The sequence below is a fragment of the Crinia signifera genome, chromosome 3, assembly GCF_055691185.1.
Source record: "Crinia signifera chromosome 3, ASM5569118v1, whole genome shotgun sequence".
Classification (NCBI taxonomy): Eukaryota; Metazoa; Chordata; class Amphibia; order Anura; family Myobatrachidae; genus Crinia; species Crinia signifera.
Genome location: NC_139219.1, coordinates 324,456,210 through 324,481,941, shown reverse-complemented (window position 1 = coordinate 324,481,941; position 25,732 = coordinate 324,456,210). Strand labels below are relative to the sequence as shown.

Below are 25,732 nucleotides of genomic sequence, written 5' to 3'. Positions count from 1 at the left end.
CCTGATTGATGGGCAGGGGGGTGCTGCCAGATGGACACCCGGCATTTCATGGGCGTGCTCACAAAAACGGTGGCCACGCCCATAAAAAAGATGAAGCGAACCCCTGCGAACGTAGACGCACCCCGGCCTGCGCATGACGTCAGCACCTGTCCTCAATTCGCAGCACAGGGATTTGGGTGGTGCTGGGCGATTGTGTGTTCGCCGGGGCGATGTTAACCTGCTCGCTAGCCTCCGAATATACGCAGCTTAGCGAGCAGTTCTGAATCGGCCCTACATCCGACCTCGTTCCCTTATCACTTTCGTCTCACTGGGAATCCTTACATAGCATAAAAGGAAGTCCCTGAAGTGCGTCTGTCTGTCTGTCTGACCGCCGCGCCAATCTCGATAACCGCTGGCCGGATTTTTGTGCAGTGTTCACTATTACGTGGCGCAGTTCTCCCTGAAGGTTTAGGACGTTAGATTAATCATCAGCCTATCACGCCTGGGAGCTGAGCAATAACTAACGGTTTTAGGGAACCAAGTTGATCATTGACGCATGCAGCACGCGCTTGCGGCTCAGCCGGCGCAACAGTGTACAAAGCGAGGAGGAATACGGCGCTCGGCCATGAACCCGTGCGAAGTAGCCGAGGATTGCTGATATGAAATAAAATGATGTGCAATAAACAAGAGCAAAGATAAAATAATGCCGATGGATATCCTATATCTGAGGTTGTGATAAAGCATATGTGCTCTGTTATACAGAAGCCGCGCTTGTAGTCTCAGTCACCGGACCTGGCAGCGGGATTATAATGTGTTGTATAATGTGATATTCCGCAGCCCCAGCACTCCCATCTGGTCATACAGCAGCTTCTGAGCCACCTGGACGCCAACAGTAAGAGCGCGGCCACAGTGCGAGCCGGGATTGTGGAGGTTCTGTCCGAGTCGGCCGTTATCGCAGCCACGGGATCTGTGGGTATGTATGTAAGCACATGCGTGTCCTGTCTGTTCTGTGCATGAAGGGATGTATTGTACGTGCATAAAACCTGATACTTTATGTCTGATGCACTGTATTACATACACTGCACTGTGGTCACTGGACCTGCGGATGTCTGATGCACTGTATTACATACACCGCACTGTGGTCACTGGACCTGCAGATGTCTGATACACTGTATTACATACACTGCACTGTGATCACTGGACCTGCGGATGTCTGATACACTGTATTACATACACTGCACTGTGGTCACTGGACCTGTGGATGTCTGATACACTGTATTACATACACTGCACTGTGATCACTGGACCTGCGGATGTCTGATACACTGTATTACATACACTGCACTGTGGTCACTGGACCTGCGGATGTCTGGTACACTGTATTACATACACTGCACTGTGATCACTGGACCTGCGGATGTCTGATACACTGTATTACATACACTGCACTGTGATCACTGGACCTGCGGATGTCTGATACACTGTATTACATACACTGCACTGTGGTCACTGGACCTGCGGATGTCTGATACACTGTATTACATACACTGCACTGTGATCACTGGACCTGCGGATGTCTGGTACACTGTATTACATACACTGCACTGTGGTCACCGGACCTGCAGATGTCTGATACAATGTATTACATACACTGCACTGTGATCACTGGACCTGCGGATGTCTGGTACACTGTATTACATACACTGCACTGTGGTCACTGGACCTGCGGATGTCTGATACACTGTATTACATACACTGCACTGTGATCACTGGACCTGCGGATGTCTGGTACACTGTATTACATACACTGCACTGTGGTCACCGGACCTGCAGATGTCTGATACAATGTATTACATACACTGCACTGTGATCACTGGACCTGCGGATGTCTGGTACACTGTATTACATACACTGCACTGTGGTCACCGGACCTGCAGATGTCTGATACACTGTATTACATACACCGCACTGTGGTCACTGGACCTGCGGATGTCTGATACACTGTATTACATACACTGCACTGTGATCACTGGACCTGCGGATGTCTGATACACTGTATTACATACACTGCACTGTGATCACCGGACCTGCGGATGTCTGGTACACTGTATTACATACACTGCACTGTGGTCACCGGACCTGCGGATGTCTGATACACTGTATTACATACACTGCACTGTGATCACTGGACCTGCGGATGTCTGATACACTGTATTACATGCACTGCACTGTGGTCACCGGACCTGCAGATGTCTGATACAATGTATTACATACACTGCACTGTGGTCACCGGACCTGCGGATGTCTGATACACTGTATTACATACACTGCACTGTGGTCACTGGACCTGCGGATGTCTGATACACTGTATTACATACACTGCACTGTGGTCACTGGACCTGCGGATGTCTGACACACTGTATTACATACACTGCACTGTGATCACTGAACCTGCGGATGTCTGATACACTGTATTACATACACTGCACTGTGGTCACCGGACCTGCGGATGTCTGATACACTGTATTACATACACTGCACTGTGGTCACCGGACCTGCGGATGTCGGATACACTGTATTACATACACCGCACTGTGGTCACTGGACCTGCGGATGTCTGTTACACTGTATTACATACACTGCACTGTGGTCACTGGACCTGCGGATGTCTGATACACGGTATTACATACACTGCACTGTGGTCACCGGACCTGCAGATGTCTGATACACTGTATTACATACACTGCACTGTGGTCACCGGACCTGCGGATGTCTGATACACTGTATTACATACACTGCACTGTGGTCACTGGACCTGCGGATGTCTGATACACTGTATTACATACACCGCACTGTGATCACTGGACCTGCGGATGTCTGATACACTGTATTACATACACCGCACTGTGATCACTGGACCTACGGATGTCTGACACACTGTATTACATACACTGCACTGTGATCACTGGACCTGCAGATGTCTGACACACTGTATTATGTACACTGCACTGTGATCACTGGACCTGCGGATGTCTGATACAATGTATTACATACACTGCACTGTGGTCACCGGACCTGCGGATGTCTGGTACACTGTATTACATACACCGCACTGTGGTCACTGGACCTGCGGATGTCTGATACACTGTATTACATACACCGCACTGTGGTCACTGGACCTGCAGATGTCTGACACACTGTATTATGTACACTGCACTGTGATCACTGGACCTGCGGATGTCTGATACAATGTATTACATACACTGCACTGTGGTCACCGGACCTGCGGATGTCTGGTACACTGTATTACATACACCGCACTGTGGTCACTGGACCTGCGGATGTCTGGTACACTGTATTACATACACTGCACTGTGGTCACTGGACCTGCGGATGTCTGATACACGGTATTACATACACTGCACTGTGGTCACCGGACCTGCAGATGTCTGATACAATGTATTACATACACTGCACTGTGGTCACCGGACCTGCGGATGTCTGATACAATGTATTACATACACTGCACTGTGGTCACCGGACCTGCGGATGTCTGATACACTGTATTACATACACTGCACTGTGGTCACCGGACCTGCGGATGTCTGATACACTGTATTACATACACTGCACTGTGATCACTGAACCTGCGGATGTCTGATACACTGTATTACATACACTGCACTGTGGTCACCGGACCTGCGGATGTCTGATACACTGTATTACATACACTGCACTGTGGTCACTGGACCTGCGGATGTCTGATACACTGTATTACATACACTGCACTGTGGTCACCGGACCTGCGGATGTCTGATACACGGTATTACATACACTGCACTGTGGTCACCGGACCTGCGGATGTCTGGTACACTGTATTACATACACCGCACTGTGGTCACTGGACCTGCGGATGTCTGGTACACTGTATTACATACACTGCACTGTGGTCACCGGACCTGCAGATGTCTGATACACTGTATTACATACACTGCACTGTGGTCACCGGACCTGCGGATGTCTGATACACTGTATTACATACACCGCACTGTGATCACTGAACCTGCGGATGTCTGATACACTGTATTACATACACTGCACTGTGGTCACCGGACCTGCGGATGTCTGATACACTGTATTACATACACTGCACTGTGATCACTGGATCTGCGGATGTCTGATACACTGTATTACATACACTGCACTGTGGTCACTGGACCTGCGGACGTCTGTTACACTGTATTACATACACTGCACTGTGGTCACCGGACCTGCGGATGTCTGATACACTGTATTATATACACCGCACTGTGGTCACTGGACCTGTGGATGTCTGACACACTGTATTATATACACCGCACTGTGGTCACTGGACCTGCGGATGTCTGATACACTGTATTACATACACTGCACTGTGGTCACTGGACCTGCCGATGTCTGATACACTGTATTACATACACTGCACTGTGGTCACTGGACCTGCCGATGTCTGATACACTGTATTACATACACTGCATTGTGCTTGGGGCGTGTTACATGCCTCAGTGTCTCAGTTCCCTGTGATCCCTGCAGCATGAGAGGGGTGTATATAATGGTGTATGTTCTGTGCAGGCCCCACCGTGCTGGAAGTGTTTAACACGTTACTTCGGCAGCTGCGGCTGAGCATCGACTATGAGCTTACCGGCAGCTACGACTCTGACAATCTAAACATCGGAACCAAGATTATCAAGGAACACGAAGAGAGGATGTTCCAGGAGGCGGTCATCAAGACAATTGGTAATACTGCAGAAATTAGCCCACAGCACAGACCTCTGCTGTACCAGTACATCACAGCACAGACTTCTGCTCTACCAGTACATCACAGCTCAGACCTCTGATCTACCAGTACATCACATCACATATATCTGCTCTACCAGTACATCAAATCACATATATCTGCTCTACCAATACATTACATCACATATATCTGCTCTACCAGTACATCACAGCTCAGACCTCTGCTCTACCAGTACATCACAGCTCAGACCTCTGCTCTACCAGTACAGCACAGCTCAGACCTCTGATCTACCAGTACAACACAGCACGGACCTCTGCTCTACCAGTACATCACAGCACGGACCTCTGCTCTACCAGTACATCACAGCACGGACCTCTGCTCTACCAGTACATCACAGCACGGACCTCTGCTCTAGCAGTATATCACAGCACATATATCTGCTCTAACAGTACATCACAGCACAGACCCCTGCTCTAGCAGTATATCACAGCACAGACCTCTGCTCTATCAGTAAATCACATCACAGCACAGACTTCTGCTCTACCAGTACATCACAGCACAGACCTCTTCTCTACCAGTACATCACAGCACATGCTCCTGCTCTACCAGTACATCACATCACATATATCTGCTTTACCAGTACATCACAGCTCAGACCTCTGATCTACCAGTACAACACAGCACGGACCTCTGCTCTACCAGTACTTCACAGCACGGACCTCTGCTCTAGCAGTACATCACCGCTCAGACCTCTGCTCTACCAATACAGCACAGCTCAGACCTCTGCTTTACCAGTACATCACAGCTCAGACCTCTGATCTACCAGTACAACACAGCACGGACCTCTGCTCTACCAGTACATCACAGCACGGACCTCTGCTCTACCAGTACATCACAGCACGGACCTCTGCTCTACCAGTACATCACAGCACAGACTTCTGCTCTAACAGTACATCACAGCACATATATCTGCTCTAACAGTACATCACAGCACAGACCTCTGCTCTATCAGTACATCACAGCACAAACCTCTGCTCTACCAGTACATCACAGCACAGACCTCTTCTCTACCAGTACATCACAGCACATGCTCCTGCTCTACCAGTACATCACAGCACATACCTCTGCTCTACCACTACCAGTACATCACAGTAAAGGCCTCTGCTCTACCAGTACAACACAGTACAGGCCTCTGCTCTACCAGTACATCACAGCACAGACCTCTTCTATACCAGTACATCACAGCACATACTCCTGCTCTACCAGTACATCACAGCACAGGTCTCTGCTCTACCAGTACATCACAGCACAGGTCTCTGCTCTACCAGTACATCACAGCACAGACCTCTGCTCTACCAGTACATCACAGCACAGATCTCTGCTCTATTAGTACATCACAGCACAGGCCTCTGCTCTACCAGTACATCACAGCACATATATCTGCTCTACCAGTACATCACAGCACAGACTCCTGCTCTACCAGTACATCACAGCACAGACCTCTGCTCTACCAGTACATCACAGCACAGGCCTCTGCTCTACCAGTACATCACAGCACAGGCCTCTGCTCTACCAGTTCTTCAAAGCACAGACCTCTGCTCTACCAGTACATCACAGCACAGGCCTCTGCTCTACCAGTTCATCAAAGCACAGACCTCTGCTCTACCAGTACATCACAGAACAGGCCTCTGCTCTACCAGTACATCACAGACCTCTGCTCTACCAGTACATCACAGCACCGACTCCTGCTCTACCAGTACATCACAGCAGAGACCTCTGCTCTGCCAGTACATCACAGCACCGACTCCTGCTCTACCAGTACATCACAGCACAGACTCCTGCTCTACCAGTACATCACAGCACAGGCCTCTGCTCTACCAGTACATCACAGCACAGGCCTCTGCTCTACCAGTACATCACAGCACAGGCCTCTGCTCTACCAGTACATCACAGCACATATATCTGCTCTACCAGTACACCACAGCACAAATCTCTGCTCTACCAGTACATCACAGCACAGACCTCTGCTCTACCAGTACATCACAGCATAGATCTCTGCTCTTCCAGTACATCACAGCACAGATCTCTGCTCTACCAGTACACCACAGCACAAATCTCTGCTCTACCAGTACATCACAGCACAGACCTCTGCTCTACCAGTACATCACAGCACAGATCTCTGCTCCACCAGTACACCACAGCACAGATCTCTGCTCCGCCAGTACACCACAGCACAGATCTCTGCTCCACCAGTACACCACAGCACAGCTCTCTGCTCTACCAGTACATCACAGCACAGATCTCTGCTCCACCAGTACACCACAGCACAGATATCTGCTCTACCAGTACATCACAGCATGGACCTCTGCTCTACCAGTACATCAGAGCACAGGCCTCTGCTCTACCAGTACACGACAGCACAGACCTCTGCTATAGTAGATGTATAATATACTGTACACCTGTGTCATGTCACAATAATAAATGCGATAACCCACAATGGGGCAGATGTATTAAGCCTTAACAAGAGATAAATGCAAGAGTGATAAGGAGAGATAACCGTCCAGCCAATCAGCTCCTTTCTGACTTTTTTCAAACACAGCCTGTAACATGGCAGTTAGCAGGTGATTGGCTGGGTGTTTATCTCTCCTTATCACCCTTGGATTTATCTCTTGTTAAAGCTTAATACATCTGCCCCAATGTTCCAAAATATCATGTGACAGCCCTGTCCCCCACCAGCACACATGATGGCACAGAGCTTCCCCAAATCTCATAGTAATCAGCTCTTCCCTGATTGTAACACAATACCCGAGTCCCTTACTGTAATAATGTACCTGACAAAAGATATACAATATGACCTGCAGGGGGCAGCACAGGACCTCATCCTTGCAGCTATATACTAAGGTCACAGCAAAGCTCTTACATTACACACATTGAAGGTGATTGCTATCCCTAGGACCTAGAGCCAGTATCAGACTACAATGTTCCTGCTACAAAGAGCTTACAATCTAAATGACTACCTAGGGCGAAATGTAATAGGGTGCGATTTTTTAGACATGTGCGATTTTTGGTCAAAAACGGCCGAAATCGCACATTTTCCGAAAATCGCACATTTAATAGGTTGAAAATCGCGGTAAAAAATCGCACTTTTTACCGCGAAATCGCACTTTTAGAAGTGCGATTTTTAGTCACATTTCAAATCGCATCCAGATGTTTTCCCATTATAAAGTATACAACTCGCAAATGTAATAGGGTGTGATTTTTGGTAAATGTTACCAAAAATCGCAAAAAAAATAGACCAGGTTCTGACAGGCGAATTTGACAGAACCATGCACAGATCATTGAGATCTGTGCATGGTCCTGTTAATAAAAATGTGTAAAAGTGTTTTTATAAAAAAAAAACGGCATGGGGTCCCCCCTCCTAAGCATAACCAGCCCCGGGCTCATTGAGCCGGACCTGGTTCCAAAAATACGGGGGGGACAAAAAGCATAGGGGTCCCCCGTATTTCTGAAACCAGCCCCGGACTCTTGGACCGGTCCTGGTTCCAAAAATACGGGTGACAAAAAATCTGGGGGTCCCCCGTATTTTGAAACCAGCACCGGGCTCCAACAGCCCGCGGTGTCATGCCACAGCCGGGGGACACTTTTTATACAAGGTCCCCCGGCCAAAACATGAGCACCGTGGCTGGTCAGCCTTGGACGGGGTACCTGGAGGAGTGGGGACCCCCCCAATAAAGGCCCCCCCCCCCCCAGGCTTCACCCGTCCAGGGCTGAAGCCCGGGGCTGTCACCGGCGTCCGTGGCCAGTGGACGCCGGCCTGATAGGGTTAAATCGATCATACGTTACATTGCTTTATACCGGAGAACTACAAGTGCCAGCAGACCTCCCCCGCATGCTGGGACTTGGAGAACCACAAGTCCCAGCATGCGGGGCATTAATGGGCCCGCTGGGACTTGTAGTCCACCTGTAAAAAGAATGTTTATAAAAAACACACACACAGAGAAGTAAAAGTTTATTACACACAAACCTCACTTTTACACCAGCGTTACTTACCATTCCTGGATCCAGCGCTGGTCTGGCTGCTTCACAGCCGGCTCCCCCAGCACTGACAGGCAGCGGGGAGAACCGGCTTTCTCCGTTGCCTCTAACAGCTTCTGTAGCGCTGTTCCAGCGCTACAGAGTCTGAGAGCGCGATTGGCCGATACGTCTCCATGGAGATGCATAGCTCAGTCCTGATTGGCTGAGCTATGCGTCTCCATGGAGACGCATAGCTCAGCCAATCGCGCTCTCAGCCTCTGTAGCACTGGGACAGCGCTACAGAAGCTGTTAGAGGCAACGGAGAAAGCCGGTTCTCCCCGCTGCCTGTCAGTGCAGGGGGGAGCCGGCTGTGAAGCAGCCAGACCAGCGCTGGATCCAGGAATGGTAAGTAACGCTGGTGTAAAAGTGAGGTGTGTGTAATAAACTTTTACTTCTCTGTGTGTGTTTTTTATAAACATTCTTTTTACAGGTGGACTACAAGTCCCAGCGGGCCCATTAATGCCCCGCATGCTGGGACTTGTGGTTCTTCAAGTCCCAGCATGCGGGGGAGGTCTGCTGGCACTTGTAGTTCTCCGGTATAAAGCAATGTAACGTATGATCGATTTAACCCTATCAGGCCGGCGTCCACTGGCCACGGACGCCGGTGACAGCCCCAGGCTTCAGCCCTGGACGGGTGAAGCCTGGGGGGGGGGGACCCCTTTATTGGGGGGGTCCCCACTCCTCCAGGTACCCCGTCCAAGGCTGACCAGCCACGGTGCTCATGTTTTGGCCGGGGGACCTTGTATAAAAAGTGTCCCCCGGCTGTGGCATGACACGCGGGCTGTTGGAGTCCGGGGCTGGTTTCAGAAATACGGGGGACCCCTATGCTTTTTGTCCCCCGTATTTTTGGAACAAGGTCCGGATCAATGAGCCCGGGGCTGGTTATGCTTAGGAGGGGGGACCCCACGCCGTTTTTTTTTAAACATTTTTTTTTGCACAAAATCGCATTTATGAAAATGCGCACATTTTCATGACTAAAAATCGCCCGAAATCGCGGCAAATCACATTTTTTTGCCGCAAATTCGCATCTCATTACATATGCGAATTTGCGGCAAAAAATGCGATTTTTTTAAAGGTGCGATTTGGTGTGATTTTTTTTTAGTCTAAAAAATCGCACCCTATTACATTTCGCCCCTAGTGTCCGTTTGTGTTTCTCCAAAACACTGCCATCTGTTGGCTGCGAGTGAAACGACATCTCTTTCTCTCTCGCACATGCACAGACACAGAGGCAATCACAAGGTAGCAGACTAGCTTTCGAAGCATTTTCTTACTAGTGTATAATAATGTAGCTCTGTCCTTTGCACTGAACTGTAATCATGCCTTGTTTTCTAGGATCCTTTGCCAGCACGCTGCCGACGTATCAGAGGGCTGAGGTTATGCTGTTTATAATGGGAAAGGTGCCTCTTCCTTCCATGCATCACCCTGTGGATCCTGGGAAGTCAGGGTAAGGCATACCTCCACTTTCACACATCCGCATCCAAGCGCGGGTCCACATGTCCAGAGGCCTTATATCTGCTGTCCATCACCGCAGGCGTACCGGAAGAGTAAAGAGCCTCCTCTACAAGCCTGACCGTGTTCAAACCATTGATCCAGTTCCAAGTTACAAATAAGTCAGATTTAATAGATTTGTGCAGAAGGACAAAACCATGCTTCACTGCAGGTGGGGCAGATGTAACATGTGCAGAGAGAGTTAGATTTGGGTGAGTTATTTTGTTTCTGTGCAGGGTAAATACCGGCTGCTTTATTTTTTCATTGCAATTTAGATTTCAATATGAACACACCCCACCCAAATCTAACTCTCTCCCTGCACCTGTTACATCTGCCCCACCTGCATTGCAGCATCAAGTTGTCCATTTGCAAAAATTGCAGCCTGCTAATAGGTCTGAATCAGGCCCCTGGTGCGCACATGAGGGGTGCACATTCAAAAATGTTGAAATAATTATATAATGTTACCTGTTTAAGCTTAAATGGCTGCATTTTGTAGTTTGGTATAAATGGCTGTTAGGAGCCTTTCCTGGTGGTCTCATCATAGCCGGTAGAATACAGGAGTGGTACTGCGCTCACCTTCTTGGTACCTTGATATGATGTTGTTATCAAGATCAAGGGGCCCGTGGTATGTATGAGTAGGGTGCGTGCCTGTGCACCAATGTGTGGTGAACACTGATGTAACTTAATGCTCACACTCTGAAAAAAGGAGACTGTTAAATTAATGACCCGGTATGAAAGTACAAGATACAATTGGTATAGTGCAATATACAGAGAGTTTATTGGTGAGAATAAACCTGCACTGAATTTGTCTCAGATAGATGGTAAGTCCGAGTGGCCCAGTCTGGGCTGGTGCTAATGGCAACAAGCACGTACTGGGACTGGGTCTGGGTGACCTGGACAGCACAGTGGGTGGTGGCGATGGGGGATGTGGCGTTACTCTGTGATGGGGAAAATACACAGGTAAAAGTGAAAAACAGACAGTCTGGTGCAGGGATGGAACACAAGTCTCTGCGGTCGTAGTAAGTGTGTATGTCACCGGTGGCTGGCGTCCCTAACCGCCCGGTGGTGCATCCCAACACTTACCCGATACCAGTCCTTCTGTGATGCGGTCAGACGTCCCTCGTTCCCGGGTCTCTGAAGATCTTCACCGGCGCTGACACAGCGTGCCGCCGGCCGCTGTGAGAACACTGCTCTGACGGCTGGCGCCGTCACTTCCGGGTTCAGATGGCGATCGTGCGCCCGGAGTTCAGGTGCTGCCGGAGCTGTGTTTGCTCGACTCCCGTGGCAAGGGAGGAGGCTTGTGGGTAGATGAGGGTGGATGAAAGTGCAGTCAGTTGTCCAACGCGTTTCAGCCGAATACGGCCTTTTTCAAGGATGTGAGACTGTTGTGACAGTCTCACATCCTTGAAAAAGGCTGTATTCGGCTGAAACGCGTTGGACAACTGACTGCATTTTCATCCACCCTCATCTACCCACAAGCCTCCTCCCTTGCCACGGGAGTCGAGCAAACACAGCTCCGGCAGCACCTGAACTCCGGGCGCACGATCGCCATCTGAACCCGGAAGTGACGGCGCCAGCCGTCAGAGCAGTGTTCTCACAGCGGCCGGCGGCACGCTGTGTCAGCGCCGGTGAAGATCTTCAGAGACCCGGGAACGAGGGACGTCTGACCGCATCACAGAAGGACTGGTATCGGGTAAGTGTTGGGATGCACCACCGGGCGGTTAGGGACGCCAGCCACCGGTGACATACACACTTACTACGACCGCAGAGACTTGTGTTCCATCCCTGCACCAGACTGTCTGTTTTTCACTTTTACCTGTGTATTTTCCCCATCACAGAGTAACGCCACATCCCCCATCGCCACCACCCACTGTGCTGTCCAGGTCACCCAGACCCAGTCCCAGTACGTGCTTGTTGCCATTAGCACCAGCCCAGACTGGGCCACTCGGACTTACCATCTATCTGAGACAAATTCAGTGCAGGTTTATTCTCACCAAAAAAACTCTCTGTATATTGCACTATACCAATTGTATCTTGTACTTTCATACCGGGTCATTAATTTAACAGTCTCCTTTTTTCAGAGTGTGAGCATTAAGTTACATCAGTGTTCACCACACATTGGTGCACAGGCACGCACCCTACTCATACATACCACGGGCCCCTTGATCTTGATAACAACATCATATCAAGGTACCAAGAAGGTGAGCGCAGTACCACTCCTGTATTCTACTGTATTACTCCAGAGCCTGGACCACTCAGGTCCTGCAGCCCCTTCGTGCATAGATATCCTTAGCGCTAACCTACCCCCTTTTTTCCATTACTCATCATAGCCGGAATCATCCCCACACCTGATAGAGGTGCGCCTGTAACCTAAGCATCTGATAGGTGCACAGCTGAGCATTGCGGAGATGCCCAGCGGCAACTCATCTCTTGACTACAAAGACTTTCTGTAGAATATTTTTCCTTTATATCCAATTCCATAAATCTTATTGGACTATTGTTATATAACCCTAATATGTCGTCATTTTCCACTTTAAGTCCCGGCGTCTATCTCTTTTTATCCGAATATTTTACGCATGGGAAACAATAACCTTTGATTATAGGGAATTTTGCAGGCAATAATAGAACAATTAAAATCAATTTATAACTGTTCTATTTAACTCCTTCCATGAAAGAATCTCTTAACGCCAAATATCATTACTCCTGTGATATTGTTTGGATACTTTACATCCATGTATTGTCATTTTGTAAAATGCGTGATCACCTTGTACTTTAAGTCCGGAGGTCCTGCAGATGTTGTCACCACTGCCCCTTTCTTCTGGCATTTGTCAGTAACCGAGGCCTTTGTGTTCTGTGTTTCAGGGAACACAGAAACCGTCTGATTCAGGTCATGCTGCTGAAGTCTCTGCTTCAGGTAACGCGTTTCGCTATTTCTTACATAGATTATATTCTAATTGGAACAATAATACAGATAACAATATCTGGGAAAAGGATGGGGAAAGAATTGTGTTATATACTTGAGCCCCTAATGTGGTAGGATGGGGGATTGTGCACTTATCAATGGCGATCCCACATTCATTTAGATAACACCATGTAGTGTAAACAGCACCTAGGATTATTGTATACCCAGTACTGCTGTCTGTCTAACGTACAAGCAAACAGAATCCAATTCTGCGCCCCTACAGTATATACAGGAGAACTGGATAACCCTGAAATCTATGGGCGAGATTTATCAAAACTTGGGGAGAGATAAAGTACTAACTTCTGTAATGTTACAAGCTGTATTTGAAAACACGACAGGAGCTAATTGGTCGTAATTTTATCTCTCTCTTACATTATCTCTTTCTATGGTTTAGAACATCTACCCAAGAGTACAGCCAATCAGCTCCTAACTGCTATGTTACAGACTGTTGGAAAAATGTCAGCTAGGAACTGATTGGTTGGTTCTTTATCACAGTTATACCCCTTTTACACCGCCGAAAAATCCGGGTCAGCTGCGGGTCAGACCCGGATCATCGGCGGTGTAAATGGGGTATATCCGTGTCCATTTACACGGGTCCTCTACCCAGGTCCTGACCTGGGTAGAACCCAGATAGGACCCGTGTAAATGGCGGTGTAAATGGTCCCGCAGCGGGTCCACAGCATGCAGCGCTGGGGAAGATGTGCCCAGCTGCTGTGGGAGGAAGGGGGTCCCTGCGGCTGCTGAGGGGAGGGGGGTACCTGTCCTGTCAGCCTGCGGTCAGAGCTCAGCGGAGGGGATGATGTGCGCCGCTGCTGTATCCCCCGGCAGCCGGTCCCTGTGGCGAATGGACAGTCAGTCTCGGCGGTCCCTCCAGCGCATAGGAACTAGTACTAGTTCCCATGCGCCAGAGGGACCCCCGCCACTGACTGTACATTCGCCGCGGGAACTTCGCGGCTGCGGGGAGTGGTACAGCAGCGGCGCACATCATCTCCTCCGCTGAGTGAGCTCCGACCTCAGGCTGACAGGACAGGTACCCCCCTCCCCTCAGCAGCTGCAGGGACCCCCCCTCCTCCCAGCACCCGGGGACAGCACTCCCCATCTACCCCCTAAAAAACACTGAACCTGCCTTAAATATATATAAATATATATAAATATAGGTTTCCTAGCACGGCCACAATCGCGGGCATCGTGTACCTTTAAGTTAAGGTACACGATGCCCGCGATGGACCCGATTTCCTTTGAAATCAGGTCCATTTTGCCGGCAAAGGGAAAATCGCGGGCATCGCGTCGGTCGGGGCCATTAACATTGGCCCCGACGCGACCGACGCGATGCCCGCGATTTTGCCATAGGCTTCAATGTTAAAATATTTTTTAACATTGAAATCGGGAGCATCGCGTCAGTCTTGTGCCATTATAATGGCTCAAGATGAGATGGACTTGATTAAGTCCATCTCACATAGTAGAAAATGTGAAAAGGGCCAATATTACCCATTTCACATTATATATGTCCCGTCGTCACCCCACAATTGACGTGAACCCGAAGCGTGGCAAGCGCAGCGGTGCGCGTCCTCCGACCTTTTCATTCCCCTACTTCGGGCTCGGTGGCTCGCTGCGCTCGCCACACTTTATATGGATAGTAGGGGAATGAAAAGGTCGGAGGACGCGCACCGCCGCCCCTCGCGGGCTTTGCTACGCTCGCCACGCTTCGGGTTGGCGTCAATCATGGGGTGGGGTTTACGGTGTAAAATTGGGGGTCTAGGGAATATTTTATATTGAATCCAATGTAAAATCGGGTTCCAGGGACCCTATTCACATTTGATTCAATTAAAAAATCGGGTCGGTCGCGTACCTAAATATATATATATATATATATATATATATATATATTATTTATAAATATATATATTATATATTTCTATAAATATATATATTATATATTTCTATAAATATATATATATATAAATATGGAAATCGGTGTGGCCGTGCTAGGAAACAAGTACCATATATATATATATATGGTACTCTTTACCTAGAAGGGTGCCCATCGCGGGCATCGCATGTACTAAAAAATCGCATGCGATGCGACCGACGCGATGCCCGCGATTTCCCATAGGGAACAATGTTAAATGTCCCAATTGACCCGATTTTCCTGTTCAATGTCCCAATTGACCCGATTTTCCATAGGGAACAATGTTAAATGGCCCACAGAGGGCAAATAGGCATCCTGAAGTGTGAAATGGCCCCCCCAATTGTTAACGCCACCCCACGATCAACGTCAACCCGAAGCGTGGCGAGCGCAGCGAGCCCGCGAGGGGCGACGGTACGCGTCCTACGACCTTTTCATACCCCCACTATCCACGTCGGCGTGGAGTTGAGAATAGAAAGTGTGGCGAGCGGACGCGGACACCTTCACAGGTATACACGTCCCCTCGCGGGCTTCACAGCTGTCCGCGGGGCTCGCTGCGCTCGCCACGCTTCGGGCTCGGTGGCTCGCTGCGCTCGCCACACTTTCTATTCCCAACTCCACGCCGACGTGGATAGTGGGGGTATGAAAAGGTCGTAGGACGCGTACCGCTGCGCTCGCCACGCTTCGGGTTGACGTTGATCGTGGGGTGGCGTTAACAATTGGGGGGCCCATTTCACACTTCAGGGTGGCTATTTGGCCTCTGTGGGACATTTAACATTGTTCCCTCTGGGAAATCGCGGTCATCGCGTCGGTCGCATCGCATGCGATTTTTTGGTCGCATCCGATGCGACCGACGCAATTTTTTTTCCCTAACGATGCCCATATATTTATATATATAATATATATATATATATTTATATAAATATAATATATATTATTTAAGGCAGGGCTGACCCAGGTTCAGTGTAAATGGTGCAGACCCAGGTCAAAGTGCTGTGTAAATGGGGTATAAAGCAGGGTCAGACCCTGGATACTCCAGCATTCAAAGACCAGGGTCCGACCAGGGTTTTTGGTGTAAAAGGGGTATTACATTCCGTAATTTTAGATAATGGTTTCCTGACTTATATAAGCATCCAAATGCATAATGAAATCATTTTATATGAGCGTACACACAGCTATGTATACATGCCCAGAAGGTGCGTATTCCTACTGTTTTATGAATGGACTTTATATCTCTTATATATTTGGCTACATCTGTCACTCAAAGTGTGTGAGTGTGTCTGTAACGCTGGGTGGAGTCTCTGACTCACATGACAGAGAACCAGCCCAGTGAGCCCACAGTGCTAGACACCCTCTGCCTCCCCATGTTGCCCAGGAACCTACTCCACAGCCACCAGGTGAGCACCCCCGCCGCCCCCCTCCCGCAGTTTGTGGCACCCCCACCCCCGCGACCTGTCCCCTGTGACCTCCCGTGATTCGCAGCACCCCTCCTCCCACGATTCGCGGCAACCCCCACGCCCCCCCTCCGGCGATTCGCGGCACCCGCGACCCTGCGATTCGCGGTAGCCACCCCCCCGTGCGGCACCCCCTCCCACGATTCGCGGCAACCCACCGTGCCCCCCCTCCCGCAATTCGCAGCACACACCCCCCCCCCCCCCCGTATGCCCAAACACCCCTATCACTACCCAGCTTCCTGCTCTCCTGAACCGTAACTTCCACCACTGGGGAGTCGCTGACGCTGTGTTGCCCACATACCCCTATCATGCCTCATATCCCAGCCTCCTGCTCTCATGCACCCTAACTCCCACCCAGTAGGAGGAGACACTGACTCAGGGCGACCGTCCTGTACTCCTGTGCTGCCACGCTGGACCCTCACCCACTGGCAGAAGCTGCACAGTGTCCCCCACCCTCCTCTTTGGTCCCCCGTATGCCCATACACCCCTGACCTCCGCCAGTGGGGAGCCGCTGACCCAAAAACACACTACTATACTATTGCACACACACACACACCTAAACTACCGCTTTTAAATTAAACAAAACAATACACACCCCCTTCCACATCATATGCTCTCTATTTAACACATTTCACCTATAACTCAAGTTGCAATACAGGCATCTTACATACAATTCTAACCATATTTCTCACAATACAAACGTTTGCAAATTATGTGAATCGCAGGCCCTTACGCCGGTGTGAAGAACGCCCGCAGGGCGCAATGAATCACTTAGTTATCATATATTTGTTCTTACACTTGTCACTTTTTCAGGTGCAGTCATTTGGCCTTTATTATTATTTATTACACTTATTTGGGGATTGTTTTTTTATTCGTTATCGTGGTACAAATTTCTATGCTATTGTTAAATAATGAGAGATGAATGGTTGCTATGGGTTACTACACATAGTAGCAGATAACCCCCAGCATAGTCTGTTTTACATTGTCTAGCGTCCTCTAAGTTTATATTGCCTGTGCGGGTCATCCATAAGAGCACATACTGTAATGTCACCTCCTTATTTGGCATTGGTAGGTGTCCCTGGGGTTTCAGTGCACCAATATGCTGACGGCTTTACCTAGCTCCTTCCTTGATCCGCTGCTCTCCCCCATCCTGATGGAAGATACAGAGATCCGTCTGTTTGTCCTGGAGATTCTCGTCTCATTGATCGATCGCCATGGGAACAGACACAAGTTCTCTCCTATAAGGTACGTGACGGGGCTAGCCCGCCCTATCGTCTACTGGCCAATCAGATTTTAGAAGTAATTAACAAAGAGAGAAACAGTGATACTCCCAGGAGCGGGAGTTGTAGCACTAGGTTCCGATCGTATACAAATGGCAGCCGATAAATTATTATTATTTTGGAGCTGCCCCCTGGGGGCAGCCAGACCCCTCTGTATAAATGCAGCCGTTTCTGTATATAGAAGTATCTGACATGTTTGGTCTACAGGGCGGTGCACTCGCCTCCTGCCCTGACATTCATGTCTGAGCTATCGCCACACAGAGGGATACTGCGCGGAGATTGCGCTGTGCGTACAGAATACTGAGCGCCACCATTGTATTCTTCTGTCATCCTAGTACTGTTCCTGATATCGCTGTCCTGAGGCTCAAAGTGGACAAGTGTTCAAGACCGGACACACTGTTCATGAAGAAGGTACGCATGCTGTATTGTATGTATTGAGAGTTACTGTACTGTATGTACAGTATGTATGTATGGGGAGTTACTGTATTGTACGTATGGTTAGTTACCGTACTGTATCATACATATGGCAAGTTACTGTACTGTGTTATACGTATGGCGAGTTACTGTACTGTGTTATACGTATGGTGAGTTACTGTACTGTGTTATATGTATGGTGAGTTACTGTACTGTGTTATATGTATGGTGAGTTACTGTATTGTACGTATGGTGAGTTACTGTATTGCAGGTATGGTGAGTTACTGTACTGTGTTATGTGTATGGTGAGTTACTGTACTGTATTATACATATGGTAGGTTACTGTACTGTGTTATATGTATGGTGAGTTACTGTATTGTACGTATGGTGAGTTACTGTATTGCAGGTATGGTGAGTTACAGTACTGTATTATACATATGGTAAGTTACTGTACTGTGTTATATGTATGGTGAGTTACTGTATTGTACGTATGGTGAGTTACTGTATTGCAGGAATGGTGAGTTACTGTACTGTGTTATGTGTATGGTGAGTTACTGTACTGTATTATACATATGGTAGGTTACTGTACTGTGTTATATGTATGGTGAGTTACTGTATTGTACGTATGGTGAGTTACTGTACTGTATTATACATATGGCAAGGTACTGTACTGTGTTATACGCATGGTGAGTTACTGTACTGTGTTATATGTATTATGAGTTACTATACTGTGTTATATGTATGGTGAGTTACTGTATTGTACGTATGGTGAGTTACTGTATTGCAGGTATGGTGAGTTACAGTACTGTATTATGCATATGGTAAGTTACTGTACTGTGTTATATGTATGGTGAGTTACTGTATTGTACGTATGGTGAGTTACAGTATTGCAGGAATGGTGAGTTACTGTACTGTGTTATGTGTATGGTGAGTTACTGTACTGTATTATACATATGGTAGGTTACTGTACTGTGTTATATGTATAGTGAGTTACTGTATTGTAAGTATGGTGAGTTACTGTATTGCAGGTATGGTGAGTTACTGTACTGTGTTATGTGTATGGTAAGTTACTGTACTGTATTATACATATGGTAGGTTACTGTACTGTGTTATATGTATGGTGAGTTACTGTATTGTACGTATGGTGAGTTACTGTATTGCAGGTATGGTGAGTTACAGTACTGTGTTATATGTATGGCGCATTGCTGTTTTGAACGTATAGTGAGTTACTGTACTGTATTATGCATATGGTAAGTTACTGTACTGTGTTATACGTATGGTGAGTTACTGTACTGTAATAGTACAGTATTACAATATTGGCTGCATTGTAATCAACAGCTGGGTGGTTTTACTCTTGTGTAGCTGCAAGGTTGTGCATGGAATGTACTACTTCTCCAATCCAGCAGGTGGCGCCTTGTTAATGTGTGTTATAAAAAGTAGCTGGCCAACATCCCTCCATGGACTGAAGGGACGGCAGTCAGAGCTATTTATTAACATTGAATATCGGTGCAGACCTGCATCCAGTCAGACGTTGGTTTTCAACATCTGACTTGCAATAGACAGATGGAAGGAAAGTTCTAATTGGTTGGTCTCACTGTGTATAATAATTCTAATAACTGTGTGTTGTGCTATTCTGGATCACCCATCCCACAATGCTTTGCTGTTATATTCCCAGCATTCCCAGCAGCTGTACCGGCACATTTACCTGAGCTGTAACGATCCCGGCAATGTGCAGGCTCACTATGAAGCCGTCTACGCCCTACTGGTGATGATTAGCATCGAGCTGGCCAATGAGGAGGTGGTGGTGGACCTTATCCGCCTGGTACTAGCAGTGCAGGTAAGAATGGTAACCCTACGGCAGGTGTGCAGGTAATGTGTTGCAAACTCTGCTCAACTCAGTTCTAGAGGAAAAATGGGGCGTGGTTAGGGCGTGGCCATATGACACGAGGGGGAGTGGCTACATGACAAAAGGGGGGATAACCAATTTACAGCCCCTTTTCTCTGCACTCTGGTATTTTATGTACTTTGCCATTTACCATCCCTGCGGATTTACCTTTACCCTAAGAAATGGGGTAATGCAGCGTGGTCCCATAGACCGCAGCTGTACTGCAGGGACGTAAATGGATTTTAGGGGCCAAGGGCATCAGTGAGTCTGCGCCCTGGTAATAGGACGATCTGACTAGTCAGCCACAATGGCGGTGTACTTCTACTTCTACCCATTGTAATTAGAGAGACCACCTAAGCAACTAATCACTTCCGTGAAAATACTATTAAAGCCCACTACTCAGTTCAGTATGTTCTTTGTTGTTCAATGGTAAAACATTTCCTATTCCCAAATACATGTAAATATGAGCTAGTGGGCCAATCAAAGGAGGGACCTCCGATATCTCCCTGACATGTCGGATAAATGAAGGAGCTAGACAACAGCAGTGTAATAGTAGGATTGGTGCAGGTACAAAGCAGTGAGTAACGTAGGAGTTCCAATTAAGAAAATAAAGAGTGCAGTGCGACAGGCTCCTCGCCTCAGTCACCAGGCTGCGCTGTGTGTCCTGACTCCCGCTGTCCGTGCCTCCTCCTCTGAAAAACTGAGCACCGCCATGGCACGCTCAATAGGGACGCATGCGCAGTGACATCACTATCTGGGTTCTTGTTGGGGTACCTGCGCAATATCTTATAGTGATACGCCGTACTACCCTGTACCACCACACTTGCACCCCTGGGTCCCCCCGTATATAAATACCAGTTCCAGCCTTCTCTAGCAGGGGAAACAGCCAAGGGACACACTGGACAGGGTCACCCCAGCCAAAGCATTAACCCCTCAACTAGTCAGCAACGGCTGGGATTGCCCCTAATTAAAGGGGTCCTCTCTCCAGTATCCCAAGGCCATGGCTGAAGCTTGGGGCTATCTTATGCACCCCTGGTAGGAGGGTACTGATTTGATGAAAAATAAAATTAATATTGTCCGTTACAGTGGCACTACATGTACCAGCAAGGCTGAATGATTCTAGGTGCTTATAGAACCACAAGGGTCAGCAAGCCCAGGCATTAATGGCATGCTGGAACCTACGTATAGTCATATTAATGATTGCGACTATACCTGGCTCTCTGTAATAAATAACACAATATTTGATGGCCTGCTGCTTAGTAGTAGTAGTACGTTTATTTATAAGGCGCCACAAGGTGTCCGCAGCGCCGTACATAGCAAACAAAAAACTAGTTACAAGGTAACGTACAGGGTGTGTTGAAAAATACAGTAGAAATAGGGGAATAGCTGGTAGAACTAAAATCAGCATCAGTTCAGAAGTAGGTGTCAAAATTGTCGAGGAGACTGAAGATGAAGTAGAGGAAGGGAAGAACAGGACAGGAGGACAGGTGAGGTAAAGAGGTGGGGTGAGTACGTGAGGCAGGAGGACCCTACTCATAAGAGTTAACATACTAAAAATAGGTGGGTGGACGAACGAAAAACAATAGGATAAGTAGGAACGGAGGCAGGATAGGAGGATCAAAAGAGGTTAGGAGGACGGATAGGCTAGTTGAAAAAAGTGGGTTTTGAAGGAGCGCTTGAAGGAGGTAAGGGAATCAGAAAGCCTGATGGGTGGCGGGAGGTTGTTCCAGTGCAGGGGGGCAGCGCGAGAGAAGTCTTGGACGCGGGAGTGGGAGGAGTTGATTAGGTGAGAGGTCAGTCGGCGTTCAGCGATGGAGCGAAGAGGGCGGGAGGGAGTGTGGATAGAGATCAGTGAAGAGAGGTAAGGAGCGGTGGAGGAGGAGAGAGACTTGTAGGTGGTGGTAAGTAGTTTAAAGAGAACTCGGAAAGGAATGGGGAGCCAGTGAAGAGATAGACAGAGGGGGGAGGCGGAGGTAGAGTGGCGGGAGAGGAAGATGAGCCTAGCAGCAGCGTTAAGAATGGTTTGGAGAGGTGCGAGGCGGGTGAGAGGTAAGCCAGAGAGAAGGATGTTGCAGTAGTCAAGGCGGAAGATGACAAGAGAGTGAATGAGAATTTTGGTCACGTCAGTGGAGAGGAATGGTCTGATGCGTGAGATGTTGCGTAGGTGAAAGCGGCAAGACTGTGAGAGAGCACGAATGTGGGGGGTGAAAGAGAGGGAGGAGTCATGATGACACAGAGGCAGCGTGTTTGGTCGGTGGAGGTGATCTCGGTTTCACCAATGCTGATGGAGATAGTGGGAGAAGAGGGGATGTTCGGGGGATGGAAGATTAGAAGTTCAGTTTTAGCCATGTTTAGTTTCAGGAAGCGTTGGGTCATCCAGGCTGAGATGGCCGTGAGGCATTCGGAGACCTTATACAGGAGTGATGGGGATAGGTCGGGGGAGGAGAGATAGATTAGGGTATCATCAGCATAAAGGTGGTAATGGAAGCCATAGGAGCTGATGAGGGTGCCCAGAGAGGTGGTGTAGAGGGAGAAGAGGGCCAAGGACTGACCCTTGGGGAACACCGACTGGCTGCGGGGTAGTAGGAGAGGAGGAGCTCGGAGTGGAGACGGAGAAGGAGCGATCGGAGAGGTATGAGGTGAACCAGGAGATACCAAAGGAGCGGAGGGTGTTGAGCAGGAGAGGGTGGTCAACAGTGTCAAAGGCAGCCGACAGATCAAGCTGGATGAGGATAGAGAAGAGGCCTTTGGATTTAGCCGATAGTAAATCGTTAGTGACTTTGGTCAGGGCAGTTTAGTACATCCCTGATTGTGTTTCACAGATGCTTTTATTTCCAGGACATGGCGCTGAATAACGAGGACAACCTTCCGGCATACAGCCGCTGTGCCCTGCACGCGCTCTGCGCAGCCTACCTGAACCTGATCAGCCAGCTCACCACGGTGCCCGCCTTCTGCCAACACATCCACGAGGTCAGACTTGAGCTGGTGCCATCCTTACAGTTACTATGATGTGGTGCTGCCTGTCTGTTCACTTATAAATGCCACTATGTGACTTCTCTGTACATCAGCCTGGGACCCAATCTGAGGACCCAAAAAGTACCAACCAATCAGCTCCTAACTGCCGTGTTACAAGCTGATTGGCCGGTACTTTATGTTTCTCCAGTTTATCTCTGTCCAAGCAGTGATAAATCTCCCCCTTGGGGTGACATGTGATAGGATGAGATTTTTGGTAAGGTTCCAAAATCGCACTAAATCACATGTTTGAAAATCGCATTTTTTTTGCCCAATTCGCAAAATGTAATAGAATGTGGTTTCAGGGGTAGAAATGGAATTCACAGACTCTGTATTAGCTACTTTTGTCTGTCCAGGGGAAGGTATACGATTACTGATGAGCGGTGTGTGACTCTCGGCTCTGTCTCTTCCATGTTAGGTGATAGATATGAGGAAGAAGGAGGCCTCTTATTTACTTCCAGAGGACGTCTTCCAGGAAAAGCCCAGGTGAGAAGACCTAATAATTACTGCACGTTTACCTTTACACTGTAAAGACTTTCCCCAATGTGACATCAGTCAGCAGTCACTAAAGATCACGTTTACTGTTCCTCAATGAGCCCGTCTCCACGGAGACGACTAAAGTCTGCCATACACAGGGGTGTCGGCCATATTGTGGCCGCCGGGTAGAGACAAGGGTTTTAGATTGTTATTCGATTGCTGTATCTCAGCTTAGTATCGCTGCCTTTTTTATTGTTTCCATCTGTACTTTGTTTTACTATACTGTAAGCTCACATTCAAGAGTCAGAACAATGGCGGTGTACTAGGAGAGAGCGGAGATGTCAGTGATGGACAATGGCGGTGTACTAGGACAAAGCGTACATGTCAGTGACGGACAATGGCGGTGTACTAGGAGAGAGTGTACATGTCAGTGATGGACAATGGCGGTGTACTAGGAGAGAGCGTACGTGTCAGTGATGGACAATGGCGGTGTACTAGGAGAGAGCGTACATGTCAGTGATGGACAATGGCGGTGTACTAGGAGAGAGCGGAGATGTCAGTGATGGACAATGGCGGTGTACTAGGAGAGAGCGTAGATGTCAGTGATGGACAATGGCGGTGTACTAGGAGAGAGCGTAGATGTCAGTGACGGACAATGGCGGTGTACTAGGAGAGAGCGTACATGTCAGTGATGGACAATGGCGGTGTACTAGGACAGAGCGTACATGTCAGTGATGGACAATGGTGGTGTACTAGGAGAGAGCGTAGATGTCAGTGATGGACAATGGTGGTGTACTAGGAGAGAGCGTACATGTCAGTGATGGACAATGGCGGTGTACTAGGTAGAGCGTACATGTCAGTGACGGACAATGGCGGTGTACTAGGAGAGAGCGTACATGTCAGTGATGGACAATGGCGGTGTACTAGGAGAGAGCGTACATGTCAGTGATGGACAATGGCGGTGTACTAGGTAGAGCGTACATGTCAGTGACGGACAATGGCGGTGTACTAGGAGAGAGCGTACATGTCAGTGATGGACAATGGCGGTGTACTAGGAGAGAGCGTACATGTCAGTGATGGACAATGGCCGTGTACTAGGAGAGAGCGTACATGTCAGTGATGGACAATGGCGGTGTACTAGGTAGAGCGTACATGTCAGTGACGGACAATGGCGGTGTATTAGGAGAGAGCGTACATGTCAGTGACGGACAATGGCCGTGTACTAGGACAGAGCGTACATGTCAGTGATGGACAATGGCGGTGTACTAAGAGAGAGCGTACATGTCAGTGATGGACAATGGCGGTGTACTAGGAGAGAGCGTACATGTCAGTGATGGGCAATGGTGGTGTACTAGGAGAGAGTGTACATGTCAGTGATGGACAATGGCGGTGTACTAGGAGAGAGCGTACATGTCAGTGACGGACAATGGCCGTGTACTAGGACAGAGCGTACATGTCAGTGATGGACAATGGCGGTGTACTAGGAGAGAGCGTACATGTCAGTGATGGACAATGGCGGTGTATTAGGAGAGAGCGTACATGTCAGTGATGGACAATGGCGGTGTACTAGGATAGAGCGTACAGGTCAGTGATGGACAATGGCCGTGTACTAAGAGAGAGCGTACATGTCAGTGATGGACAATGGCGGTGTACTAGGAGAGAGCGTACATGTCAGTGATGGACAATGGCGGTGTATTAGGAGAGAGCGTACATGTCAGTGATGGACAATGGCGGTGTACTAGGATAGAGCGTACAGGTCAGTGATGGACAATGGCGGTGTACTAGGAGAGAGTGTACATGTCAGTGATGGACAATGGCGGTGTACTAGGAGAGAGTGTACATGTCAGTGACGGACAATGGCGGTGTACTAGGACAGAGCGTACATGTCAGTGATGGACAATGGCGGTGTACTAGGAGAGAGCGTACATGTCAGTGATGGACAATGGCGGTTTACTAGGATAGAGCGTACAGGTCAGTGACGGACAATGGCGGTGTACTAGGACAGAGCGTACATGTCAGTGACG

At 48.6% G+C, this 25,732-nt stretch overlaps 1 protein-coding gene across 4 annotated transcripts in view; it reads left to right on the top strand.

Annotated features, from left to right (window-relative positions):
* EFR3B (EFR3 homolog B) overlaps positions 1–25,732 on the top strand; it is a 160,492-nt gene that overhangs the window by 118,290 nt on the left and 16,470 nt on the right. For all 4 annotated transcript variants that reach the window (XM_083178812.1, XM_083178815.1, XM_083178814.1 and 1 more), the window contains 9 exons: positions 817–952; positions 4,591–4,755; positions 10,163–10,274; positions 13,181–13,232; positions 17,713–17,885; positions 18,256–18,331; positions 20,010–20,171; positions 23,058–23,189; positions 23,650–23,717. In XM_083178812.1, coding sequence (XP_083034938.1) covers positions 817–952; positions 4,591–4,755; positions 10,163–10,274; positions 13,181–13,232; positions 17,713–17,885; positions 18,256–18,331; positions 20,010–20,171; positions 23,058–23,189; positions 23,650–23,717 — 1,076 coding nt within the window. The remainder of the gene's footprint in view (positions 1–816; positions 953–4,590; positions 4,756–10,162; positions 10,275–13,180; positions 13,233–17,712; positions 17,886–18,255; positions 18,332–20,009; positions 20,172–23,057; positions 23,190–23,649; positions 23,718–25,732) is intronic.